At 41.6% G+C, this 24,510-nt stretch overlaps 1 protein-coding gene across 12 annotated transcripts; it reads left to right on the top strand.

Moving 5' to 3' along the window:
- The first annotated feature begins 664 nt into the window (after positions 1–664).
- Positions 665–24,419, top strand: LOC118393106 (RNA-binding protein Musashi homolog 1). Of its 12 annotated transcripts, none has more exons than XM_035785425.1 (15): positions 665–814; positions 1,154–1,194; positions 2,031–2,112; positions 2,280–2,364; positions 7,334–7,375; positions 8,082–8,174; positions 13,095–13,143; positions 13,797–13,879; positions 13,985–14,102; positions 15,004–15,084; positions 15,823–15,879; positions 20,172–20,228; positions 21,456–21,589; positions 22,203–22,248; positions 22,415–24,419. In XM_035785425.1, the coding sequence occupies exons 1-14, from the start codon at positions 756–758 to the stop codon at positions 22,242–22,244; spliced, it is 1,023 nt and encodes a 340-aa protein (XP_035641318.1). In that variant the 5' UTR covers positions 665–755; the 3' UTR covers positions 22,245–22,248; positions 22,415–24,419. The 12 variants fall into 12 exon arrangements, with proteins under 12 accessions (XP_035641318.1, XP_035641316.1, XP_035641314.1 ...); XM_035785423.1 differs by having other exon boundaries at positions 21,435–21,589; XM_035785421.1 differs by having other exon boundaries at positions 21,435–21,610.
- Positions 24,420–24,510: the final 91 nt, after the last annotated feature.

Here is a 24,510-nt window from a genome sequence, read left to right as displayed (position 1 = left end):
CCTTCTCAACAGTTTTTACCCCCAAGCCATAAGACTCCTGAACAGGTAATCAAATGGTTACCAAGATTATCTGCATTGTGTCCCACCACCCAACCCCTCTTTTACGCTGCTGCTACTCTCTGTTTGTCATATATGCATAGTCACTTTAACCATACCTACATGTACATACTACCTCAATAAGCCTGACTAACCGTGTCTGTATATAGTCTTGCTACTCTTATTTTCAAATGTATTTTTACTGTTGTTTTATTTCTTTACTTACCCACACACACACACACCTTTTTTTCGCACTATTGGTTAGAGCCTGCAAGTAAGCATTTCACTGTAAGGTCTACTACACCTGTTGAATTCGGCGCACGTGACAAATAAACTTTCATTTGATTTGAACAAAAATTATAATTCCAATTATTTCATACAAAATTATCATTTATCCCAATTAGAATACCTTTATTGATATCTCTATTTGTATATTTTACACATTTTAAGAAATTGTTGTATTTATAAGCGTGCGTAAAATAAGCGTGCGTAATTTCGAAATAATGTATGGGATAGAGCCGTGCACCGCTGACGCGGATGAGGGGAACTAGCCGGCACAGGGAGAGGAGGAGTCTACCAGCTCTCCTTGAGCCCGATATACTCCTCCCTTCTCTCTGCAATAGCCCGTTCCCCCCTTAAAACCCTTGGCCAAACCCCCGCCCCATCACTCCACTCTGCCTGTTTTCCCATACGGTACAGTCTGAACACACGGGCACGGAATGGAGATGGAAAGGAGCCAGAGCAGCCTGTCATCCACGGACTCCCCTCACGATCCATGGTAAACTTACCTTCCCCGTCGGCTCTACCTAGTGCTGAGATCGGATACACCTTCAAGACAAGCCCATGAGTTGAAAGAAACTTCCTGTTGGAGTATTGAGATGAAGGAGAGCATGCTCGCACTTTTTGTGTTGTTGGTAGCTGTGCTCATCTTCTGAGAGACCGCTCATTCATAGTATTTTTGTAGACAGAGAAAATATATTTTGGTTTTAATAACGGTGTTATAACTTATAATAACTTATATAACGGGTCGACATTTCTAAATAATTGAACTGTCCTCGTTAGCTAACATCAAAGCGTACATGTTACATTTACACTTGCATGTGTTCTTTTTTTTTAGCAAAATGTTCATAGGCGGTCTCAGCTGGCAGACGACACAAGGTAAGCTTATTATCGCCTCAAAACTTTATCAAACTGTATGCCGTTTATTATCTTATACAATTCTCAGTCATGAAGCTGTTTAAAATACAAAGTGAGAGTTGGAAATAAGAATCTGTAAAAAAACATTGTTTTGATTCAAGATTTCTAAAAGTGATGAATGAGTTGTGCTACTTGTAGGCTACTACTCTCGCTTGCGGTCTATATAAATCAAATCTGTGGTCCAATGCTGAAATCAAAGCGCAACACAGATCAGAAGCCTACAGGGGGATACAATAAAGAATGCCAAGTTGAAAATAAACCAATCCTAAAGTAATTAGAAAAAAATACAACTGGCCTTAGGCTATAAATCCGTGAAAAATGTGTGGCATTTTGGAAAAGGAGTTTACAAAAGTTCTGATCGATAAACCGGTTCAAGACAATAATTCCAATAAGTCTTGAACAATAATTCTTCAAGACTGTTCAAGACAATAATTGCACACTTATAACGTAGTAAGAGAGCTTTTCTAGCATCTCTTGGGGGATGACTTTTGTCCAGATTCTGTCATTGGATCATAATTTACTCTTTATGCGGTAAGTAGTTGATGTAACTTTAATGTTCTGTATAGGCTGTCATTGTCAACTTTAAACATCCCTTATTTTACGTTCTCATTTCTGGATACTGGACAGTAGCATTGTTGATGTCTGAAGACAATCACAGACTGCGACCATCAGAATGTTTAATAATGGTGGCTACAATTCTGCCGTAGTAGGCTATATGTCACACACCACCTGCTGTAGGCTTATGCTACGGACATACATTTTTTTGGCGCACAATTTCTTAATTTTCTTTATTTCAGAGGGATTGAAAGAGTACTTTTGCAAGTATGGCGAGGTGAAAGAGTGCATGGTGATGCGGGATCCAGTTACTAAGCGCTCGAGGTGAGGGAGGCGTCCGCGGTGCAGCGCCCTATCAGAAAAGCCCGCTCGGTCACAACACAACAGTTCAACTGCTAGTAATGATATATGTCTAGTTCATTCACATTCAGATTATTATCTGTGTCGATTTTTTGTTTTTAATGATTGTATATTCTGATCTTTTTTTGAAGGGGTTTTGGATTTGTCACTTTTGTTGACCAGGCCGGTGTGGATTCAGTTTCGGCAGTAACCAGGCATGAGTTGGATTCAAAAACAGTGAGTTATTAAACCACTAACAGTCTTCATGTAGACGAGCATACTCTTATAGTCTTATCACTTCCATTTCACCCAATACTACAATACTACTACTGTTTCCACTCTCAAGAACTAACTGAAACATTATTGCAAATGGCTGTAGCAGTTTGGTCACGTTGAATAGTCTTTTAGACATACACTACTTGTTCTACTTTTTAAAAGTTCTTGCATCATCTCTAGGAAATAAGTTGAATATAAATAAAAAATGAAGTAAATATAGATAGGCCGACACTATTGCCTTTATATGGCACTATTAAAGAAGTTGCCATTACTAACTTTAATTTAAATTGGACTAATAAACGAGGCTACTAGTAAAATACTTTGGAATGCTGTTCCCATTGTGATTTGCAAGTGTTCTTCACATGTGAAGTGTAATGGGATCTAAAATGTACATGTTGAACCATGGAGGAAAGCTCAGGAATAGACTGGGCTACAGAATGTGCTCTCTCTCCCCTCACCCTCCCACAGTGAAACAGTCAAGAAAGTGTTACTCAGTGTCAATTTCCATGGTAACTGGGGGACCCAGACAGGGTTGTGCTCAATAGTACAGTCTCTGCTTCGTAGCAAACTCATCATCAAACATTCCGCATGCTGTTTTGTGTTTCACTTTGCAAATATGTCTTATGTGAACAAATCTATTAATTAATTTGTGCCTCTGCACCCTGAAACCAGTAAGCTACAGATGTTGATGTAGTTGGGCCAAGATAGTGTTTTTCCTAACATCATATAGGTGCTATTCCATAGGGAGTGTAAGAACAACCACTACCATATGGAATGGCATTATGATCACTTGTGGGAAAACTAAAAGACATTTCAGAACTCCATTAGCCAGATCAAATATTGCCCCATTGTTTCAGACATGACCTGTTTCTATGTGTACATGTGCGTGAGGGAATGCGTGTAACTTGTGTTTGTAAACTCTGTTGTGTGTGTGTGTGTCTTTGTCAGTAATGAATGTGGGCTGGTCTGGGAACAATGCTGCCCGTTGGTCGCCATAGGGACGGCTGAGTTCCCTCTTACAGGGTGGGAGTGGAGGCGGCTGTGGGTAGATCAGTGATGGCTGGGGGTAGATCAGTGTATTGAAGTGTGTTGAGGCTCTTTCTCCCATTTTGTGTTTGGAGCGGGACACCATCTCAACATATCTACAGATACACACAAGGAAGATTTGTAGACACTTAAGAGGACACCACTCAGGAAGGAATGAAGGATTAAAAGGGGTCATAGTTAGGGTGGAGCACTTCATGGGATGGGAACGGGACAGTTTCAAAGTGGTACAGTAGTTTTGCACAAGCATTCTGTACAGAAGTATGGAAAGTGGCTTGTCGATAAACAACAGACCAAAGTCTTACCAAATCAAAAGTTACTGCAGCAGTCTGATTTGGCATGATGATAACTTAGAATGGGGGCTTTAAGGGTTAGTCGCCATGGCGTTTTTGTCTCCATGATACTTCCCTCCAAAGACAATGGACACAAAACCAACATATTTGAAAATGATAATTTCTCCAATACCAAACTAGCCAACAGTTTAAGCTCATAGCAAAACCCTAGAGCAGTAATAGGTTAGATCAATGTGATGTCAGCTGGAGGGAGCTTGGCTGAGTGTGGTTGGTAATAGGGTGGGACTGTGCTCTGCATGGATGGTGCTCTGTGGCGTCTTTAGAGTGTGTGTTTCTGGCAAGGAGAAGGCTCAGTGACCAGCGGCAGGGGTGGGATGGTGAGTAGAGTAGGCTTTAGTTTAGAGAGAATACCCTGCCCCCTCTCCTCTCTCTCAGCCACAGGCAGGTTATCCTGTTAGAGAGTTCTCCAGTGGCAACAGAAAGAATGTGCCATGCTCTGACAGACTGAACTGCTCCAGGACAAGAATGGAGAGAGGTTTACTCAGACGGGAGAGTAGAGGGCAACTATTCTCAGAGTTGGAGAGGAATTAATGGACTTTTATTTGTAGCTGCTAGCACACTGTCTGCTAGTGACTTGAGTAGCCCATCTACCCATCTATGCAGAATTATTATATTATGTTTTTGTAAGATTATACTAGCTCCCCATGGTGTCTACAACTAAATGTTCTTGGGTCCTAGTTGACACAAGTTGACGGAGGGGGATAGACTGGTTGGCTGCTATGGGATTTTGATAGAGATGGCCCTATCTGAGTGACATTGGACGTTAAAGGTTTAGAATAGTGCTTGTGGGAAAACTAGTTTTACAAGATATTATGTCATCCTACATTTCTCCAGCATAGCTTTAGCACAAGGATACTTCAATAGGCAGATACACAGTATATTGATTATAAAAACAGTAGTTAAATTTCAAGTGCTTCAAGTTGCAGTGTTCAAGACCCCTGCAGCTTGTAGAACATATTCTGTCGAAACATGGAGAACTGTGTCTGTCGGACTCAGTCCTGAATATGGACATTGGTGCAGTCCCACACCTGCTATGCACCCACAAGGCAGGTGCTGAGTCCTAAGACAAGGAACATATTCACCTGTCCTCAAAATCGTCCAGGTTAGATCAAAGCAGTTTGAGACATCCTAAAATCAATAATTCTATTGATTATAGAATACGATGTTTCAGTTCACCCTAATGTGAAGAGACTTACAAGCTGACCCAGAAGGAAGAAGATGAGGAGGAGGAAGGGAGGGAAGGTTTTAGGAGGGATCACCCCATCTGTGATTAGTATGGATCTACAAAGCAGCTAATAGGATTGAAGGAAAAATGCTTGGGTTGTACTTCTGAGTCACAGATATTTTACTTGACAGTGTGTTTGACCCCTGTGTTTGTGTGTGTTGCTAACTAAGGCTGGGTCGTGCACCTCACCAACTGTTGCCTATGGTTGGACAGTAATTGATCAAAGGGATTGTTCTGATTTGATAAACCCCCTTGCCTTGTTCTTAGACTCAGCTCTGTGGACGGTGGGGGTGAGCCTGGGTTACGGCCTGGCCTGTCTCACCAACACCAACACCTCTGCCACGTTTAGCATCCTGGAACTGTTACCATCTAATAAATATGTGATCATTAGATTTTTTATTCAATTTGCATGATTATGTCTGTTATTTTGTCAGAAATATAGAAGAAAGGGGGCATTTCATTTTTTCAAAAAAATCTATTGTTTATTCGGGACATTAATTTGGTTTAAAAAAAATAATTTTATTAAAAAGTTACCTCACCTGTCTAATGTCCATATTTCCCCACATGGATGTGTGTTGGTTGCTCTATGTTGATTTTGTCTGTTTGTTTGTTTTTGAATGTGCACAGGAGTGTTGGACATCAGGAGGGTTGGTGACCGGAGGTGACTATCAGAGTAGTCTAGAGACCATAGAACTAAACAGTAGACTCTGCATCCGATACTTCGTCCAGTCTAGCCTAGCCTTCTCACACTGCTCTATAGAACCTGCCGTGATGTCTACACTACACGTACACATGTAGACTAAACACTGTACTTTACTCTGATAAACACATGTGGTTTACCATAGAGGCTCTAGCTGTTTACTGTAGTTCTTGCTGGTCCCGTCATGGTTACGGACTAATATAGTGCTCTTAGCACTGTACTGTCTTACTGTCTCGTAGCATAACAACAGTACAGCGTGGAGTAGTCTAGTCATTCTTTAGTTCTGTTAGATCAGTATAGACTAATACTATAGCTAGAGGTCTCCAATTGCTGTACTATAGTCTCTATAGTTGCATCTTTTTGGCATGGTGTAGTTACTCTTTATCCAATCTGAGTAAATTACTATATTGTAAATGTATGAATTCAAATGGGTTTGGCTTTTGTGTTACACATATCCTGGTGAATCTACAATTGACCTGACAGTTTATGTAGTTGCATTGTTATTATATGTATTTAGTATTATTATTATCTCATCCAATGTTTCAGTCTCTGCACTGTAAGTGATAGCTTAGCTCTCACGTATACTGAGGCTTTTAGAGCAGAGGTCAACACAGTGGAACAACTGTGTGATGAAAACACGGTTGATTTTTAAATAGCGCACAAGATCATCATATTGTCTTAGTGGGAGAGGGAGGCAAAAACAAACAAACACAAACAAAATGAGGCTGATGTGCTGTCAGTGTGTGAGGTTGATGGCTCTCTCCTCTGTTTGCATCCGCTCATTCTCCCTCCTTGTCTTCCTCTTGTTCTGTGCTGTTTCTCCCTTTCTTTAGCTCACTGTGTCTCTTTCTCTGTCCTTTTTTTGCGGAGGTGAGATGTGTTTGTGATTGTAGTGCCTGTGTGAGATTCCAGGCGATCACATGTCACATGTTGGTGACGAGAGGAGGAGAGGGCTTTGGAAGGCAGGCGGGCCAGAGAGGAGAGGCACCTCTGTGCCTCTGTCACTCCAACATTCCCACACATTCTACCTGCACGAGCACACCAATAGACCAGCACTTCTGAGGTTGGATCAGTGTTCAGTACATCTGAGACCAGCTCTGGCCAGTGCATGGTGTAGGCCAATGGGGTATTGTTAGAATGAAGTTAAAATGAGAATTAGTTCCAAATCTACCAGCAGATTCTTTCAATTCCAAACATTTTATTTGTAAAATGCTTCGTAAACAACAGGTGTAGACGAACAGTGAAATGGTTACTCGTGGGTCCTTTTCCAACAATGCTGAAAAGAGAACATTTCTTCAAAGAGAAAGCACATTTTATACTCGACATTTGTTTCACCTTCTATTCCCCACATTGTGGAAACAATTACCCCTCTATCTATCCTCTACCTGTCTTATTCCTCTAGGTCTCATAATGACCTATGCACTGGTGTAGCATTATAACCCAAACACCCATGCTAAGGAACCCTTACAGGATGAGGCAAGGAACAGCATCAAAGAGACCATGACCATGGACTTGGTTCACACAGATCCACCTGATTGCATGGGCTAGTTGATCTGTATTGAGCTGTGTGTGTAAACAGGCCTTTCTCCTCTTAACTCCCTCCTCTAGATTGATCCGAAAGTTGCGTTCCCGCGTAGAGCCCAGCCCAAGGTGAGTGAGCCAGTCTAGTCATTATTTGTCAGGACTTCATCAGTCCAGTGTGAATGACATTGCTGGGAGGGAGCAGGTTAGCCTGTGCTTGCTGTGTTTAGCTCTTCACATTCTATCTGGGCTAATGCCTTGTAATGAGATGAACATGACTGCTCCTGTGACATCACTGTGCTCCGTACACTCTTATGTGATCAAGTGGCTTTTGTTAACACCTTATACAGCACAATAATGTACATGGTATATTCTCAAGAGCCTAAAGTGTATACGGAAAGTTCACCGGCATTAATGCTGATTGTGGTAGCAGAAGTCATTTTCTACATAAGCAGTGCAATAGTATGTTAATAATGTACTGTACTGTTGGTCGGGATGGCATAAAGATCAACATAAAGTCTATGACCATTTTGTGGTTATACATGGCCAGAGCTATTTCATCTGATTCCTTTATTTGTCATGCAAAGCGATCTTTTAGGAGCTTTAGGGGAGATTGGAAACATGCCTACTGGTGGTTTTTCCATTGACACCTGAATCATTTTATAATTTAGACGAAACACATGAGGATTGATAACACAAACATATGATGGACAATACCAGGCTACCCAACGACAGCCACCATTAATGGTTGATCTTAACCCTTGGTTTTATCACAGTTACTCATTCATGAATTCATTCTCCATCCATTAATAAACTGACCCATTTCTCCTTGCAGCTAGTGACTCGGACCAAGAAGATTTTTGTTGGAGGTCTGTCCGTGAACACGACCATCGAGGATGTTAAGGCGTATTTTGACCAGTTCGGAAAGGTAAGCAGCATGTGAGCTAGTATTGCAATTGAATGTGACTTTTTAAAATGTTTTATTTAGCTAGCTAGGACGTTAGCTAGCGCTAGTCGGTTGTACCGGCACCAACACTTCGGTATTTCTCCACCTATAGCTGGGCCTCAAGCTTCTTTTTAAATGGTGTGCCAACATGTAATTATTTTTATTGTTATAAGCTGTGATACATATACAGTGCATTCGGAAAGTATTCAAATCCCTTGACTTTTTCCACATTTTGTTACGTTACAGTTTTATTCTAAAATTGATTAAATTGTTGTTGTTTTTTTACCTCCTCATCAATCTACACACAATACCCCAAAATGACAAAGCAAAACAAGTTTTTTTTAAATAAAACAAAAAATATCAAATATTACATTTACATAAGTATTCAGACCCTTTACTCAGTACTTTGTTGAAGCACGTTTAGCAACAATTACAGATTTGAGTCTTCTTGGATATGACGCTACAAGCTTGGCACACCGGTATTAGGGGAGTTTCTCCCATTCTTCTCTGCAGATCCTCTCAAGCTCTGTCAGGTTGGATGGGGAGCGTCGCTGCACAGCTATTTTCAGGTCTTTCCAGAGATGTCCGATCAGGTTCAAGTTGGTATTCAGTCCAAAGAGTTCAATCTTGGTTTCATCAGATCAGAGAATCTTGTTTCTCATGGTCAGAGTCCTTTAGGTGCCTTTTGGCAAACTCCAAGCGGGCTTTCATGAGCCTATTACTGAGGATTGGCTTCCTTCTGGGCACTCTACCATAAAGGACTGATTGGTAGAGTGCTGCAGAGATGGTTGTCCTTCTGGAAGGTTCTCCCATTGCCACCGAGGAACTCTGGAGTTCCGTCAGAGTGACCATCAGGTTCTTCGTCACCTCCCTGACCAAGGCCCTTCTCCCCAGATTTCTCAGTTTGGCTGGGCGGCCAGCTCTAGGAAGAGTCTTGATGGTTCAACACTTCTTCCATTTAAGAATGATGGAGGCCACTGTGTTCTTGGGGACCTTCAATGCTGCAGAAATGTTTGGGTACCCTTCCCCAGAGCTGTGCCTTGACACAATCCTGTTTCGGAGCTCTACGGACAATTCCTTCGACCTCATGGTTTTTTCCAATCAAGTTGTAGAAACATCTCAAGGATGATCAATGGAAACAGGATGCACCTGAGCTCAAATTCGAGTCTCATAGCAAAGGGTCTGAATATTTATGTAAATAAGGTATTTCTGTTTTTTATTTTTAATACAAATTCATAAAAACCTGTTTTGGCGTTGTCATTATGGGGTATTGTGTATAGATTAATGAGTAAATAAATATTTATTCCATGTTTAGAATAAGGCTGTAACATAACACAATATGGAAAAAGTGAAGTGGTCTGAATAATTTCCAAATGCCCTATAGAATTGCGATACATATTGTATCTGCACCTGAGTACTGTGACAATTTTATAGCGTGATGTCCCTGGCAATTCCCAGCCCTAGTACAGTCATGTCAGTCATTCTATACCTTAAAGAGCTATTTAGAACTTGTCAGAAATGTCCAGATCAACTAGCCCATGTCAGCTCATGTTTTTTAGCCTAAAGATTTGGTTGTAATGTTTGAGTCACTTAAATATCACATGTATACACATTAGACATGGCAAAATGTATAGAATTGCAAGAAAATGTTCTTTAAAACTGCACAATATCTCTGCACCCATGACAAAATTGTGTAGAATTGCAGGAAAAAAGCTTTAAACCTGCAAAATGTTCTCTCTGCCGACAACAGTTTGTGTTATGAATAGTGCCTATAGAAATAGATGTGGCGGGTGCATGTGCAGGGGTGGTGTGGGATGTTCCCAATGCTGGAAGGGGGGCACGGCTAGATTGCTACACAGTAGCCGACCAACAGAGCTCCAGACCGGACACTGGAGGGCTGGTGGATCTGTTTCTTAGACTGTGTTGTTGAGGGGAGGAGGGGGTGGAGATTAGTGTGATGGTGTATCCTCCTCCATGGCAGTGTTTTCCTCAACACGTCTCACATCTTTGTTGTTTAGATGAAACTGATTGCTGAGGAAAGTGTAAAAATGAAGTGGAATAGAAGAGTTTCTTTGGAAGGAAGGAGAGTTACTTGTGGGAGGGGTGGAGGAGAAGAGGGATAGAGAGAGTAGAACCAGAGTGGACAGGCTTAGGGAGGTATGGAGCACTAGGCTAAGTTAGGGAAAATAGGGAGAAAAAAGTTTTGGAGTGAGTGTGTGTGGCAATGGTGGGGAGGGATTATCAGAATCTGAATTAATCTGATGTAACAGCTGCTTCTACCCCAACCCCCTCCTGGCCCATTACCGTGGTGACCCGGCTTGCCCATTGTCCCCAAGTAATTCAGCGGGCAAGGGGTTTTGTGTTGAGGGTGGGGGGTGTGTCAACCCAGGAGTTGTGTAACAATAACACTCGTTGACCAACGGTCAAAACAGACCCAAACCAACATACTTTTCACTTCCAGTCTGTCATCAGTTCATAGATAATTATTTGAATATCCGTAGTGTACTGTTTTTACTCTTCCCACCATAGATTCCAAGGGTCTTGAAATGTAGACTGGAGAGAATAAATGAAGGGTGAGTGATAGAGAGAGAGAGAGAGAGAGAGGGAGGGGAACTAGGCCAAAGAGATGGGGTGCAGGGATTTAGTGGGACTATTAGGTATTTGAACAAAGCTAGGCAAATATTTTGTTAGTTTGTACAGGAGTTTAGTATTTACAAGGAGGAGCACTTTTACTCCTCTGTTGAATCTTCAAAATATTCTTACTTTTTCTTGACACTGTACCTATTTTAAACAGGCAAAACCTAAAATAGTGGCCGCAGGAAACCTACAGAAGTAGGTATGGTGCAATTCAATAGGAAATCAGATAAACCAATGAGCCTGGATGCTAACTAGATTAGCTTTCAACCCCAGTAATAGGCTGAGGCAAAGCTCATTTATGTAGTTTAGTCAGCCACTAGCCAGTCTAGTCTAGTCAGTCAGGGCAGAGTTTGATTATGTAATATTACATTCGAAGTCTTGATAGTTGAAATGGTACTTCCTGTATCTATCATATACAATACTGTATGTGACACATGAAATGCTTCACTCCCAATCATAAAACAGCATGAATGGAATGAGAGAGATGGATGGATTGAGAAATGTAGGCTCCAGCCATCCATGGAAGTTCCTGATTATACTGCCTCACTGGACCTTTTGTATTCTGTCCTGCTCTGGACAAGGGGGTGGAGAGAGAGATGGGGAGAGAATGACAGGGAGGATGAGCGGTGGAAGAGGGTAATATTGTCCAGTGCGCCATTAAAAGGTCCCGTGTTTGAAATATCTAGATTTAAAGGACAGTTATTGATTTTGTTAAATGAGGACATTATTGCTGCTTTAACTTTTAATTGCACTGGGTGCTTGTGGTTCATCTCTGTTGATGACTCTATAGCACATGTGAATAACATATCTTAAGTGTCAGTTCTGCCTTTTTGCGAGTTTTAGATTTCAGCATATAATTCAGCTTCTAATTCAGTACAGTTTGGTGGTGTAAACCGTGGAGTGACGTTGTCTGTGGTGTTTCATTGCTGTGTCATGGGGCTTGGCCTAGAAAGAGGCAGTCCTGGTTAGGGAGACAGGAGGGGTGATAGGGAAATGTCAGAGTGGAAGGAGTCAGTGATTTGAGAGGGCTAAGACCAACAGGTCTTCTTTCACACTGGCTGGAGGCACTCCTCCCTCACCCTTGACCTTTCTGCGTGCAAGCTGCCCAATGATATCCCCAATCACGAACACACACACACACACTCACTGACACTAACACAATGTACCAGTTCTGGGTGGAACCGTATAGGCCTGTCAATGGTTCTGGCAAAAAGTTAGGTGGAACCATGTACACCTGTCAATGGCTTTATTACAAACCAAAACACATTTTATGTGGAAAACTCAGATTCATTTAGGAGTTTATTTGAATTTTGGAGTTTATTTGAATTATAATAGGTTTGTGATATTTCATGCTTTTTAAAATTCGATTTTGTATTGAAAGGTGTTAGTCTGTGTTCAGTTGAAGGATATACCTGGGTCTCTTCACTTTGAAGGGGGGACAGAGAGGGAGAGAGAAAGGGCACAAGGAGAGGAGGAGTTATGGCTGGCTCTGCCAACAGACAAAGCCTCCACACCTCTTTGTTCTCTTGCTCCCATTCTTTGTCTCTCTCTGTTCTCCTCCCTCCCTATTTTGTCCCATACTTTCAGTCTCCACCTTTATCTCACGACACTGTATCTTCTCTCTCACTCTCTCTTCCTCTCACTCTCTCTTCCTCTCACTCTCTCATACACACTCATCTCTACCTCACTATGGTCTATACCCGTATTCTCTCCCCAGTCCCTCTTCTTGTCATCAATTCTATACACATTTTTACTTTACTTATTGTACCCCCTTTACCACTCTCTCTGTTTCTCTCTCTCACCCTCTGACTCTCACACATTCTCTCTCTCTCTTCACAAATAGTGCTTGTTTCCCGATAAAGCTCTTTAGGAGAACTTCTTGCACAATTGCCATGGGAAGGGCAAACTTTCGAAAGTAGGGGGAACAAGGATGGATTATGTCTTCTTTTTCAAAGAGATTGCGACAATGCAGTTCAGAGGCAGGAAATCTAAGTGAAGGGTTTCTAATTCTGGCCTGAATGAAGCCTTTCCTAGCGACCATCTTGTGCCCATGCACCACAAATGTCCCCTCAAGATTTTTTCAGTTTTTTTTTCTTATTATCCTTCCCTCTCCTCCTTTGTAACCCCCCTCCTCATTCTGCCCTTTCTATCCATCTGTTGCTGAGCCTCCCTGCAGAACCTGAGAAGGGATGAGGTCAGACAATATGGTGCGAGCGCGCGTTGTTTGAGGTGATGTGTGTACAACTCTGTGTTTGTCTCGTCTAGGTTGACGATGCCATGCTCATGTTTGACAAGACCACCAATAGACACAGAGGTGAGACTCCATCTCTGTATCATCAACAAAGAAAATGTGGTCATTTAGCAGACACTTTTATAGTTATTGCATTCATCTTAAGGTAGCTACGTTAGACAACCACATATCACAATCGGAGTAAGTTAAACTTTTCTCCAGAAAACAACTATCAGCAAAGTCAATGCTAGTAGGAAAAAAACACTACCCCCCCCATAGGCTGAGCAGGAAGAACTGAACATGAGGAGAGGAACGAGGCTAGGCTAATTAGTCCGTTAATCGGGATCAGGTTAAAGCCTCCTTAAGCTCCTCCTCCCCACCCTGGGCCTGATCGATTATGACAGCCCACCAGCTTTACTGGGCTGAGGGAGGAGGGGAGGCTCGCTGGCCTAGCCAGGAGGGATGGGAAGAAGGAGGGGATGAGCCAGGAACAGCACCCCAGAGGGGGGAGGGTGCCAACATTCTAAGCAGTTATTACAGGACCTAATACAGGAGGGGGTTAGCAGCAGTGCATTAGCCCCACACTCTAACCCCCTAGAGACAGTAGAAGGGATTTACCCAAACTTGGGTCTGAGATGTTCAGTAATGGGAACAAGAGCTTTAATCCATTGTGTCGTGCACAATGCTTCACGAGTTGAACCTCCTCACATACATGATTTGTATTTTGTCTACTCCAGGATTTGGCTTTGTCACGTTTGAGAATGAGGACGTGGTAGATAAAGTGTGTGAGATCCACTTCCATGAGATAAATAACAAAATGGTGAGCTAAGAAGAGCGTAAATCAATCCTTCGTAATTCAATACACAATGTAATTGTGAGAGGTACAGTTGTTGACTATTTTTTCCCCCTCTTGTGTTTCTGACAGGTGGAGTGTAAGAAGGCTCAGCCCAAGGAAGTGATGTCACCCATGGGCTCGGCCAGGGGGCGCTCTCGGGTGATGCCCTATGGCATGGACGCTTTCATGCTGGGTATCGGCATGCTGGGTAAGCTCATAGTGACGATGAGGACGACAGTAATGCCAACGATAATGATGTGGCCCCTTATATCTTGTTACTCCATATCGTCAAATGATTTTGAAACACTGTAAAGAATCTTCTCGTAATATCATATTTTACATCATGTGGAGATCATTTACCACAGAAAGTACAGCCGCTAGGGGACAGATGTCATACTCTTTATAGGATCATCTCCCCATAATAAGATCATTCCAAACTTGAGCCTGCCAACTGAAAAGTCTATTAAAACATGTACTACCAAATTAGTTTAACGTTGTACCCTGGAATTTATGCAATCTATAGTCTTAGGGTAAAGTAGTGCTTGTATGTGTGTAATATTGCTATTTATGAAATCCCAAATGACACATTGGTTTCCTTAGCCTGTAAGCAGTCAATGGACAAGGTATGACAGCAATCCATGCTTTTGCTTAGTTTCCCTTGCACTGTTTCCAAATGCTAATGTTCTAGCATTTGTGGCAAAAATCCCATTGATGTTATGGTACCGATATTAGCAATTTTCACCAATGCATGGATTACTGTTATACCTTATCCATAGACTGCTTACAGGGTAAGGAAATCAGCATGGCATTTTGTCATTTGGGGTTATATGACACCACCATCATCTACTGTTCAGTCTGAGAACTGCAATATTCACAATGACATTGGCAGGACAAGGGGAATTATAGTCAAGGGTACAGTTGTTAAGTTAGATCAACTGTGGGCTGAGCATACATACACTAAATATCCTATTGGCTGATCTAGACTAGAGAATGTCATTGACTGCATTGTTTCTATGAACCTGTTGTTACATTGACAGTATCCTCTTTCACAGGCAGGGGGCAGCACTGTTTCACTCAAACACAGACCCATGACTGTCCTTTCACCATAGGTTACCCAGGGTTCCAGGCAGCTACATATGCTAGTCGAAGTTACACTGGCATCAGCCCTGGATATACCTATCAATTCCCTGGTAAGAAGCTACTCCTCCATCCATTCATACTCCCTTGAGTCAATCATGGCCATTTTGCCCGTTCCCTGGACCATCACTGATCAGTAGAGGAGTCCAATCATTTGACGATGGTTGTGTAATTCTTAGGATTTATTCATTTGCAGTTGGTGTGTGTTTAGACTCGTCATACTGTATATAGCTCCCACAAAATACAGACAAACTCTTTAACCAATACACACACATGCCTCCATGAAAGCTCACAAAGCACTCTGTGTGTGTCATTGGCTGCTTGTAAATATCAGGGAGTGGAATTACATATGCTTTGCATGCTTTGTGTGTGATTGTATGTGTTAGTAAGAGAAAGAGAGAGAGAGTGGGTGTGTTTGTGAGGGCCAGTATATTCTTAATCCATCCTAATGTATTAGGTTTGTATGACCAGTTAGGCGAATGAATTCTTCGGCTACGTCAATCTGCCACTTCCCATTCCCTCTCTTCTTTCATTTCTTCCTCTTACTCCGTCTCTCCAGCTCAGTGTTGTGTTCCCCTGTTGTCGCCCTAGTTGTGTGTTCCCTGCAGGTGTGTGTGTGTGTGTCTGTGTGTGTGTGTGTGTGTCTGTGTGTGTGTGTCTGTGTATGTCTGTGTGTGTCTGTGTGTGTGTGCGTGTGTGTGTGTGTGTGTGTGTGTGTGTGTGTGTCTGTGTGTGTGTCCCTTGCCTCACTGGTGGTGTGTTTCAACAGCACTCTGATGTTTTTGTTCTAGAATTCCATTTAGAGAGGACCCCCCTTCTGACATCATCCCACCCCCCTGAGCTCACAGGTCAGTCCCTCCTCTGGCCTTTACAAGCAGCTTGCTGTCAGTCTGCTACACACCCCTTTACTGTGCTACAAACTAGTTATTACACAGTGGCACCAGTAATTACACAGTACTTACACACTACAGAGTCGTGGGCTTGCACTCATCTGTGTTTTTGTTAATATACACTACCGTTCAAAAGTTTGGGGTCACTTAGAAATGTCCTTGTTTTTGAAAGAAAAGCAAACATTTTTTGTCAATAAAATAACATCAAATTCATCAGAAATACAGTGTAGACATTCAATTAATTACTGTTGTAGCTGGAAACAGCAGATTTTTTAATGGAATATCTACATAGGTCCATTATCAGCAACCATCACTCATATGTTCCAATGGCAAGTTGTGTTAGCTCATTTTTATTTATTTTTTACCTTTATTTAACCAGGCAAGTCAGTTAAGAACAAATTCTTATTTTCAATGACGGTGGATTAACTGCCTGTTCAGAGGCAGAACGACATACCTTGTCAGCCCCCGGGTTTGAACTTGCAACCTTCCTGTTACTAGTCCAACGCTCTAACCACTAGGCTACCCTGCCGCCCCTAATTGAAGTTTATCATTTTAAAAGGATAATTGATCATTAGAAAACCCTTTTGCAATTATGTTAGCACAGCTGAAAACTATTGTTCTGATTAAAGAAGCAATAAAACTGGCCTTCTTAAGACTAGTTGAGTATCTGGAGTATCAGCATTTGTGGGTTCGATTACAGGCTCAAAATGGCCAGAAACAAACAGATGCCTCACAAGTCCTTAACTGGCAGCTTCATTAAATAGTACCCGCAAAATACCAGTCTCAACGTCAACAGTTAAGAGGCGATGCTGGCCTTCTAGGCAGAGTTCCTCTGTCCTGTGTCTGTGTTCTTTTGCCAATCTTAATCTTTTATATTTATTGGCCAGTCTGAGATATGTTTTTTTTCTTTACAACTCTGCCTAGAAGGCCAGCATCCCGGAGTCGCCTCTTCAATATTGACGTTGAGACTGGTGTTTTGCGGGTACTATTTAATGAAGCTGCCAGTTGAAGACTTGTGAGGCATCTGTTGCTCAAACTAGACACTCTAATGTACTTGTCCTCTTGCTCAGTTGTGCACTGAGACCTCCCACTCCTCTTTCTATTCTGGTTAGAGACAGTTAGCGCTGTTCTGTGAAGGGAGTAGTACACACCGTTTGTCACGGATCCCTCTGGAACTTTCATTCTGCACACCTGGCCCCTATTCCCACTGATTGTATTTGTATATGTAACGGATGTGAAACGGCTAGCTTAGTTAGCGGTGTGCGCTAAATAGCGTTTCAATCGGTTACGTCACTTGCTCTGAGACCTTGAAGTAGTAGTTCCCCTTGCTCTGCAAGGGCCGCGGCTCTTGTGGAGCGATGGGTAAAGATGCTTCGTGGATGACTGTTGTTGATGTGTGCAGAGGGTCCCTGATTCGCGCCCGGGTATGGGTGAGGGGACGGTTTAAAAGTATACTGTTACATTGATGCTGTTGACCCGGATTACTGGTTGCTGTGGAAAAAGGAGGAAGGTCAAAAGGGGGGTGAGTGTAACGGATGTGAAATGGCTAGCTTAGTTAGCGGTGTGCGCTAAATAGCGTTTCAATCGGTTACGTCACTTGCTCTGAGACCTTGAAGTAGTAGTTCCCCTTGCACTGCAAGGGCCGCGGCTCTTGTGGAGCGATGGGTAAAGATGCTTCGTGGATGACTGTTGTTGATGTGTGCAGAGGGTCCCTGGTTCGCGCCCGGGTATGGGCGAGGGGACGGTTTAAAAGTATACTGTTACATTGATGCTGTTGACCCGGATTACTGGTTGCTGCGGAAAAAGGAGGAAGGTCAAAAGGGGGGTGAGTGTAACGTATGTGAAACAGTTAGCGGTGTGCGCTAAATAGCGTTTCGATCGGTTACGTCACTTGCTCTGAGACCTTGAAGTAGTAGTTCCCCTTGCTCTGCAAGGGCCGTTGCTTTTGTGGAGCGATGGGTAACGATGCTTCGAGGGTGACTGTTGTCGTTGTGTGCAGAAGGTCCCTGGTTCGTGCCCGGGTATGGGTGAGGGGACAGTTTAAAATTATACTGTTACATATATATGTGCCCTTTGTTCACCATGGTGCTGTCAGTTATTGTTACAATGTCCGTTGGTGCGTGCAAGTACCTGTGCTGTGTGTTTTGGACTTTCATGCCCTTGTGGATTGCGCAGATGATTACGGGTCTGGTCCCGTGGGTTAATCATTGTGCGCGTGTGTTATTTATTCGAGGTATTCCTCACTCTTTTGTTTGGGTTTCAACCCTGCGTTTTGTGTACGTGTTTGTTTGATCTTCGTGACCATGCCTTTACACGACACGCTGTAATTTGGACTGAATTTAAAAAACTATTACGCATTCCCGCGCCTGTCTCCCGAATCTCTATGCCTGATTAGTATTTGTATATACAGTTGAAGTCAGAAGTTTACATACACTTAGGTTGGAGTCATTAAAACTCGTTTTTCAACCACTCCACAAATTTCTTGTTGACAGTTTTGGCAAGTCGGTTAGGACATCTACTTTGTGCATGACACAAGTCATTTTTACAACAATTGTTTACAGACAGATTATTTAATTTATAATTCACTGTATCACAATTCCAGTGGGTCAGAAGTTTACATACACTTAGTTGACTGTGCTTTTAAACAGCTTGGAAAATTCCAGAAAATGATGTCATGGCTTTAGAAGCTTCTGATAGGCTAATTGACATAATTTGAGTCAATTGGAGGTGGACATGTGGATATATTTCAAGGCCTACCTTCAAACTCAGTGCCTCTTTGCTTGACATAACGGGAAAATCATGGGACAATCATTGGGTTTCAAGCCTGTGTTTTTGTGTACGTGTTTGTTTGTTCTTCGTCCCCGTGTCTTCGTCCCCTTAATCGGCACGCAGATCTTCAATTTCTTGGCAATTTCTCTCATGGAATTGCCTTAATTTCTCAGAACAAGAATAAACTGACGAGTTTCAGAAGAAAGTTCTTTGTTTCTGGCCATTTTGAGCCTGTAATCGAAACCCACAAATGCTGATGCAGATTTGGCATGGGTCCTCAGATCCTCAAAAAGTCCTATAGCTGCGCCATCGAGAGCATCACTGCCTGGTATGGCAACTGCTGGCCTCCGACTGCAAGGCCCTACAGAGGCTAGTGCGAACAGCCCAGTACATTACTGGGGCCAAGCTTCCTGCCATCCAGGACCTCTATACCAGGCTGTGTCAAAGGAAAGCCCTAACAATTGTCAAAGACTCTAGCCACCCTAGTCATAGACTGTTCTCTCTGCTACCACACTGCAAGTGGTACCGGAGCGCCAAGTCTAGGTCCAAGAGGCTTCTTAACAGCTTCTACCCCCAAGCCATAAGACTCTTGAACATCTAGTCAAATGGCCACCCAGACTATTTGCATTGCCCCTCCCCTCTCCACACCAATGCCCTGTTGTCATCTATGCATAGTTACTTTAATTAACTCTACATACATGTACATAGTACCTCAACTAATAAGGCGCCCCCGCACACTGACTCTGTACTGGCACCCCCTGTATATATTGTTATTTTTACTGCTGCTTTTTAATTACATGTTACTTTTATCTCTTATTCTTATCTGTAATTTTTTAAACTGCACTGTCGTTTAAGGACTCGTAAGTAAGCATTTCACTGTAAGGTTTACACCTGTTGTATTCGGCGCATGTGTCTAATAAAATTAGATTTTGATTTGATTTGATGTTCCAGATACTCAACTAGTCTGAAGAAGGCCAGTTTTATTGCTTCTTTAATCAGAACAACCGTTTTCAGCTGTGCTAACATAATTGCAAAAGGGTTTTCTAGTGATCAATTAGCCTTTTAAAATGATAATCTTGGATTAGCTAACACAACTTGCCATTGGAACACAGGAGTGATGATTGCTGATAATGGGCCTCTGTACACCTGTTTAGATATTCCATTTAAAAAATCTGCCGTTTCCAGCTACAATAGTCATTTACAACATTAACAAAGTCTACACTGTATTTCTGATCAATTTGATGTTATTTTAATGGACAAAAATGAGCTTTTCTTTCAAAACAAGGACATTTCTAAGCGACCCCAAACTTTTGAACGGTAGTGTACCTGCATCACTATGTAGATCCATATGTTAGAGTTTTGACATGATGTCGATGATAATGGTAAAACTCATTTTCTGACTGACTTGTCTAGAGAGGTCATGTATGTTTTTGTAACCTGAGCTGGATGTGTAACCTGTTGTACCTCCTCTTCCCTGTCAGCCATTCCTCTTTCGGCATACGGACCAATGGCAGCAGCGGCAGCAGCAGTAGCTAGAGGTATGTCGGTGCTGTTTAAGATGAGGGACGACGATTTTTCTTCTATTACAGCATATTGGATGACTGTCATTCATATTCCACTCACCCAGTTCAATGTAACAGTGATAGGTTTAGGCCACTACATGATACTCAGATTCTCCCTATACCCATCATGAGGTTGCTACAACATAGCCTACGAATAAACATTTACAATGTAGGAGACAAATTTGAGTAATCAAGGTGACAGACAGTGACACGTTCAATACCGTCTCGCACATCAAGCTCAGGGATGGGCAACTGGCGGCATGCGGACCGATTAAAAACTAGAACTTACTGTTGAGAGTTAGAAAAATAGAATACACAAGGTGCAATTTTTTCACTCAATTAGATCATGTCAACTAAAATGTTTTTGATTGGTAAGTTAGTCTAGCGGCCAGCTATCTAAACTTTTAGTAAGCATGGTCGATTACTGACCGGTATGGGGCCCTTTGATCATCAGTTATCATATTAAAAATGGTACACATTTGCCTCCACCCCCTGGCAAAATGTGTAGAATTGCAGCAAACTTGCTTTAAAATGGCAACATTTTCTCTACGTCCCATGGCAAAATGTGCAGAATTGAAGGAAATTAACTTTTAAAATTTTTTTCCCCTCTTCGCTGTCACGAAGGGGGCCGCTAAAATGTTCTAGATTCATTCTCTGATCATTTGATTGGGTGGATTACACGTCAGTTCATGCTGCAAGAGCTCTGATAGGTTGGAGGACGTCCTCCAGAAGTTGTCATAATTACTGTGTAAGTCTATGGAAGTGGGTGAGAACCATGAGATTTTGTATTGAAGTCAATGTACCAAGAGGAGGACGGAAGCTAGCTGTCTTCCGGCTACACCGTGGTGCTACCCTACAGAGGGCTGTTGATTCTACTGTAGACCTACATTGTAAAACAGTGTGCTTTAATTAATTATTTGGTGATGTGAATATATTTAGTACAGCTTAATCAAAAAAGGAATACTTTTTTAATGTTTCACAATTTTTCTGAAATTCACTGAGGAGGATGGTCCTCCCCTTCCTCCTCTTAGGAGCCTCCACTGGTATGAGGGGTTGAAAGACTGAAAACCTCTGTCATCTGTATCTCTGCCAGGGTATGACTGAATGGAGAAATTGTCTGGTTGTTGTACAGTATTTATTCTGTGACTGTCCACTTATTTGCATCTGTATTTGATATATTAGGCTCCACCCCCTCTCGTTCAGGAGGGTTCCTGGGAACCAGCAGCCCTGGGCCAATGGCAGACTTGTATGCAGCAGCCAATCAAGAGTCTGCTGTCAGCAGCTACCTCAGCGCTGCAAGCCCCTCCCCAAGCACTGGGTTTGGCCATAGTCTGGGGGTAAGACACAGCCCTTATCACGTAGGTATTTTAGACCCTATTCATTTTTGGTAATGCAAACTATCTGTTCAGTTTGTCACAGGAAGAATATCTATGCCTCATAGCAGTGCTTCTAAGATGTTGATCTTGGCATGTGTTTATAGATTGAGTGCAATATCAAATCACATTTTTTTTGTTTGAAATAGATAGATGAAAAAAATAATAATAATAATGTTTAGAATAACGCTGTAACGTAACAAAATGTGGAAAAGGTCAAGGGGTCTGAATAATTTCTGACTGCACTGTAAATACATATCCGGTGTATAAACAGTGTAAATAAAATGCAATGTACAGTAGTAGAAATATTAGAATGAGCTATCTCAAGCATACACTTTACACAGTACAAAACCCCATAGTTATGACTGTATGAGCAACTGTCTGTCATTGTGTGACTGATTTTCTTTTTTAAAGGTCAAATGAAACAGTAATATTGCTCTCATGTAATGAGATTCTATCTATACTGTCTATTTTGACAGACTTGTCTGGCAGATTTGGTGAGGGTTTTATTATTGTATTGTTGAGTGTGATATTTGCGCCCTCTAATCACTCCTGTGTGTCTGACTGCTCCCTATAGGGCCCTCTGATTGCTACGGCTTTCACTAACGGCTATCACTGAGAGAGTGAGTCTGCTACTACACCCACCCACAGCATCACATTCTCAGAAGTGTCATGTTCCATTCAAATGAATCACTCTAACTTTCTGTACATTTATTGTAACAAATGTATAGATATGTTGTCTAATAGAAACATGAAAATAAAATAAACATTGTATCCATTTCTCCACAGGTCTGTGATCTGAGAGATGGAAGGAGTTGAAACTGCTTTGAGCTGATCCGACTCTCTATGGTTACTCCTCTCTGGCTGTGTGACCCTGCAGTTTGGACCCTGACCCTTGACCCCTGATGTCCCCGCCCCTCCTCCCGCTGAGGATCTCTCTTCAGACTTCCTGTGTTCTGTCTTAACATCACCTCCTGTCTAACATGTTACTGTCGTTAGCAGAAAGGAACAACAACCTTTAAAATGTTTCTGCTTGTATTAGAAAGACATACAGATAATTTTAGCTACTTTTTTCTTTTGTTTTATTTCACTTAAATGTTTTGTGAAAATTGTAATGTAATCTCATATGTCTTGATTCTTTGTTTAGTTTTTGGGATTTTTTTGTCAGAAGGTGTTTTATTGAGAGGCGGAGAGGGAAAAAGAGTGATCTCCAGGTACGAAACATGTGAAGGACTGGAACAATAATTTCTATTGAATAAGTGTATATTTGTCTTTTAGTTCATACTGAATTTTAACAGAAAATGTCTGATTAATGAATTACATTTTTAAAAACGTATTACAATGTTGAAAATGTATATCTTGGTAGGTTTTGAACAAGCATTTGTTATACTAATAATGATCAAAGTAACAAAATTGATAGTCATGAGTCTATTTCCAGTCAGATTGAACCGTGTGATGTCTGTTTTTGTAAAATATTGTAAATATAACTGTATTTTGGATTCTGCAAAAAAAATGAAGGGTGTTGGGAGGGCAGGGGAAATGGTACGATGGTATTTGTTTTCAGCAGATAGTTTCATTGGAAACCCAGACTGGAAATCCAGACTGTTCCATATCATAGTATAATAGAGACGGGAGGTCAGTCATCATCACAGGAATTGTCAGACACAAACTATGTTTTTGTCAAGTCAGTTTTATCATTCTCTTTCCACTGGACAACATTCATGACACTAACATGAAGTTATGATATAGTTTTATGGGAGGGTTTATTACTGATGTATTTGTTTGATTCATAATATTTAGTTATCTTGGTTGTGAGCCTGACCCTGTCAGTGTGAAAGGGTTTTCTCCTATACTGTGAATCCACCCAGGAATCCCTTTTATCAGCACTGGGAGAGAGAAAGCTTGCGATGTTCCATTAACATGGGAGACGCGGGTGTTGGGATACTCCTTTAATATGAGAAAAACTAGCTGTTTCTATCCTCATTACTTGGTACTGTTTTATTTTATTGTTGTTTTAGAATGATCATTTTTTGATATGTAATGGTTGTAAAGGAAAATGAAGGACAAGCATGCAGAAACAGTCGTAAAACAGTTTCACAATGGTACGATTTTACGACTCAATTCTTCTGCAGATTGTGTTGATGTGTGTGAGTGCGCGTTTGTGTGTGTGTGTGCATTGTATGGCTATATGTGGTCACACTTATTGGCATCATGTGTGAAATGTATTGTCAGGAAATGGATACATTGGTGGTAAATGTGAACGTATTACTGCTATTCTGGTTTGTTACTGAACTTCCTTGTCTCTTTTGGTGTGTGGAAGGGATTTTTTCATTTCTAAATTAACACTATCTCAGAGGTGGTCCTGAGGCTCTTCCATGATGAGATTCTATGTATTTCTCAACCCCTCCTCCACACCGACAGAGACACTACATATCTACTGGGTGACACAGACTGTAGCCATGAAACTCAAAAGAAGCAATATACATTTTTAAGAGAACTCAATCGTTTTGTTCAGAAATTTTATGTTGTTGCACTGGGAGGTCAAAATAAAGTGTTTTAATGTTATGGTTAGTTTAAGAAAAAGAGGCACTGTCAATTTCTATCACCAAGTTGTAGATTTTGATATTTTTCTAAGCCTGCTGGTTGCCACGGTGTTGCAGCCTTTGGATTCTGTGTTTACTCTGAAAGATAATGTTCTTGTCAACACTGTAACCCTCTTTCAGTTATTTTTCTTCCTGTTTTCTTTGGAAAAAAAAACTTTTTAAAATTCCTAATAAATTATTTTAAAACATTCCATTCATTCTTTGCGTTGTAACTGTCTTTCCAAACATTGTTTTGATGAAAAGGTTTAGAATCAGTATGAGAGGAGGAAGGGAGGGGGTAGT

Source organism: Oncorhynchus keta, chromosome 14, assembly GCF_023373465.1.
Source record: "Oncorhynchus keta strain PuntledgeMale-10-30-2019 chromosome 14, Oket_V2, whole genome shotgun sequence".
In the NCBI taxonomy this organism is placed as follows: Eukaryota; Metazoa; Chordata; class Actinopteri; order Salmoniformes; family Salmonidae; genus Oncorhynchus; species Oncorhynchus keta.
The sequence above is the reverse complement of the archived record's forward strand: the minus strand, read 5'-3'. Positions and strand labels throughout refer to the sequence as shown.

Excerpts from the sequence above, each read along its gene's own strand:
- LOC118393106 (XM_035785418.1), top strand. The coding sequence starts at position 756 with ATGGAGATGGAAAGGAGCCAGAGCAGCCTGTCATCCACGGACTCCCCT. Across the intron at positions 7,376-8,081 it reads CGCGTAGAGCCCAGCCCAAG|CTAGTGACTCGGACCAAGAA; the intron begins GTGAGTGAGCCA and ends TTCTCCTTGCAG. Across the intron at positions 13,880-13,984 it reads ATGAGATAAATAACAAAATG|GTGGAGTGTAAGAAGGCTCA; the intron begins GTGAGCTAAGAA and ends TGTTTCTGACAG.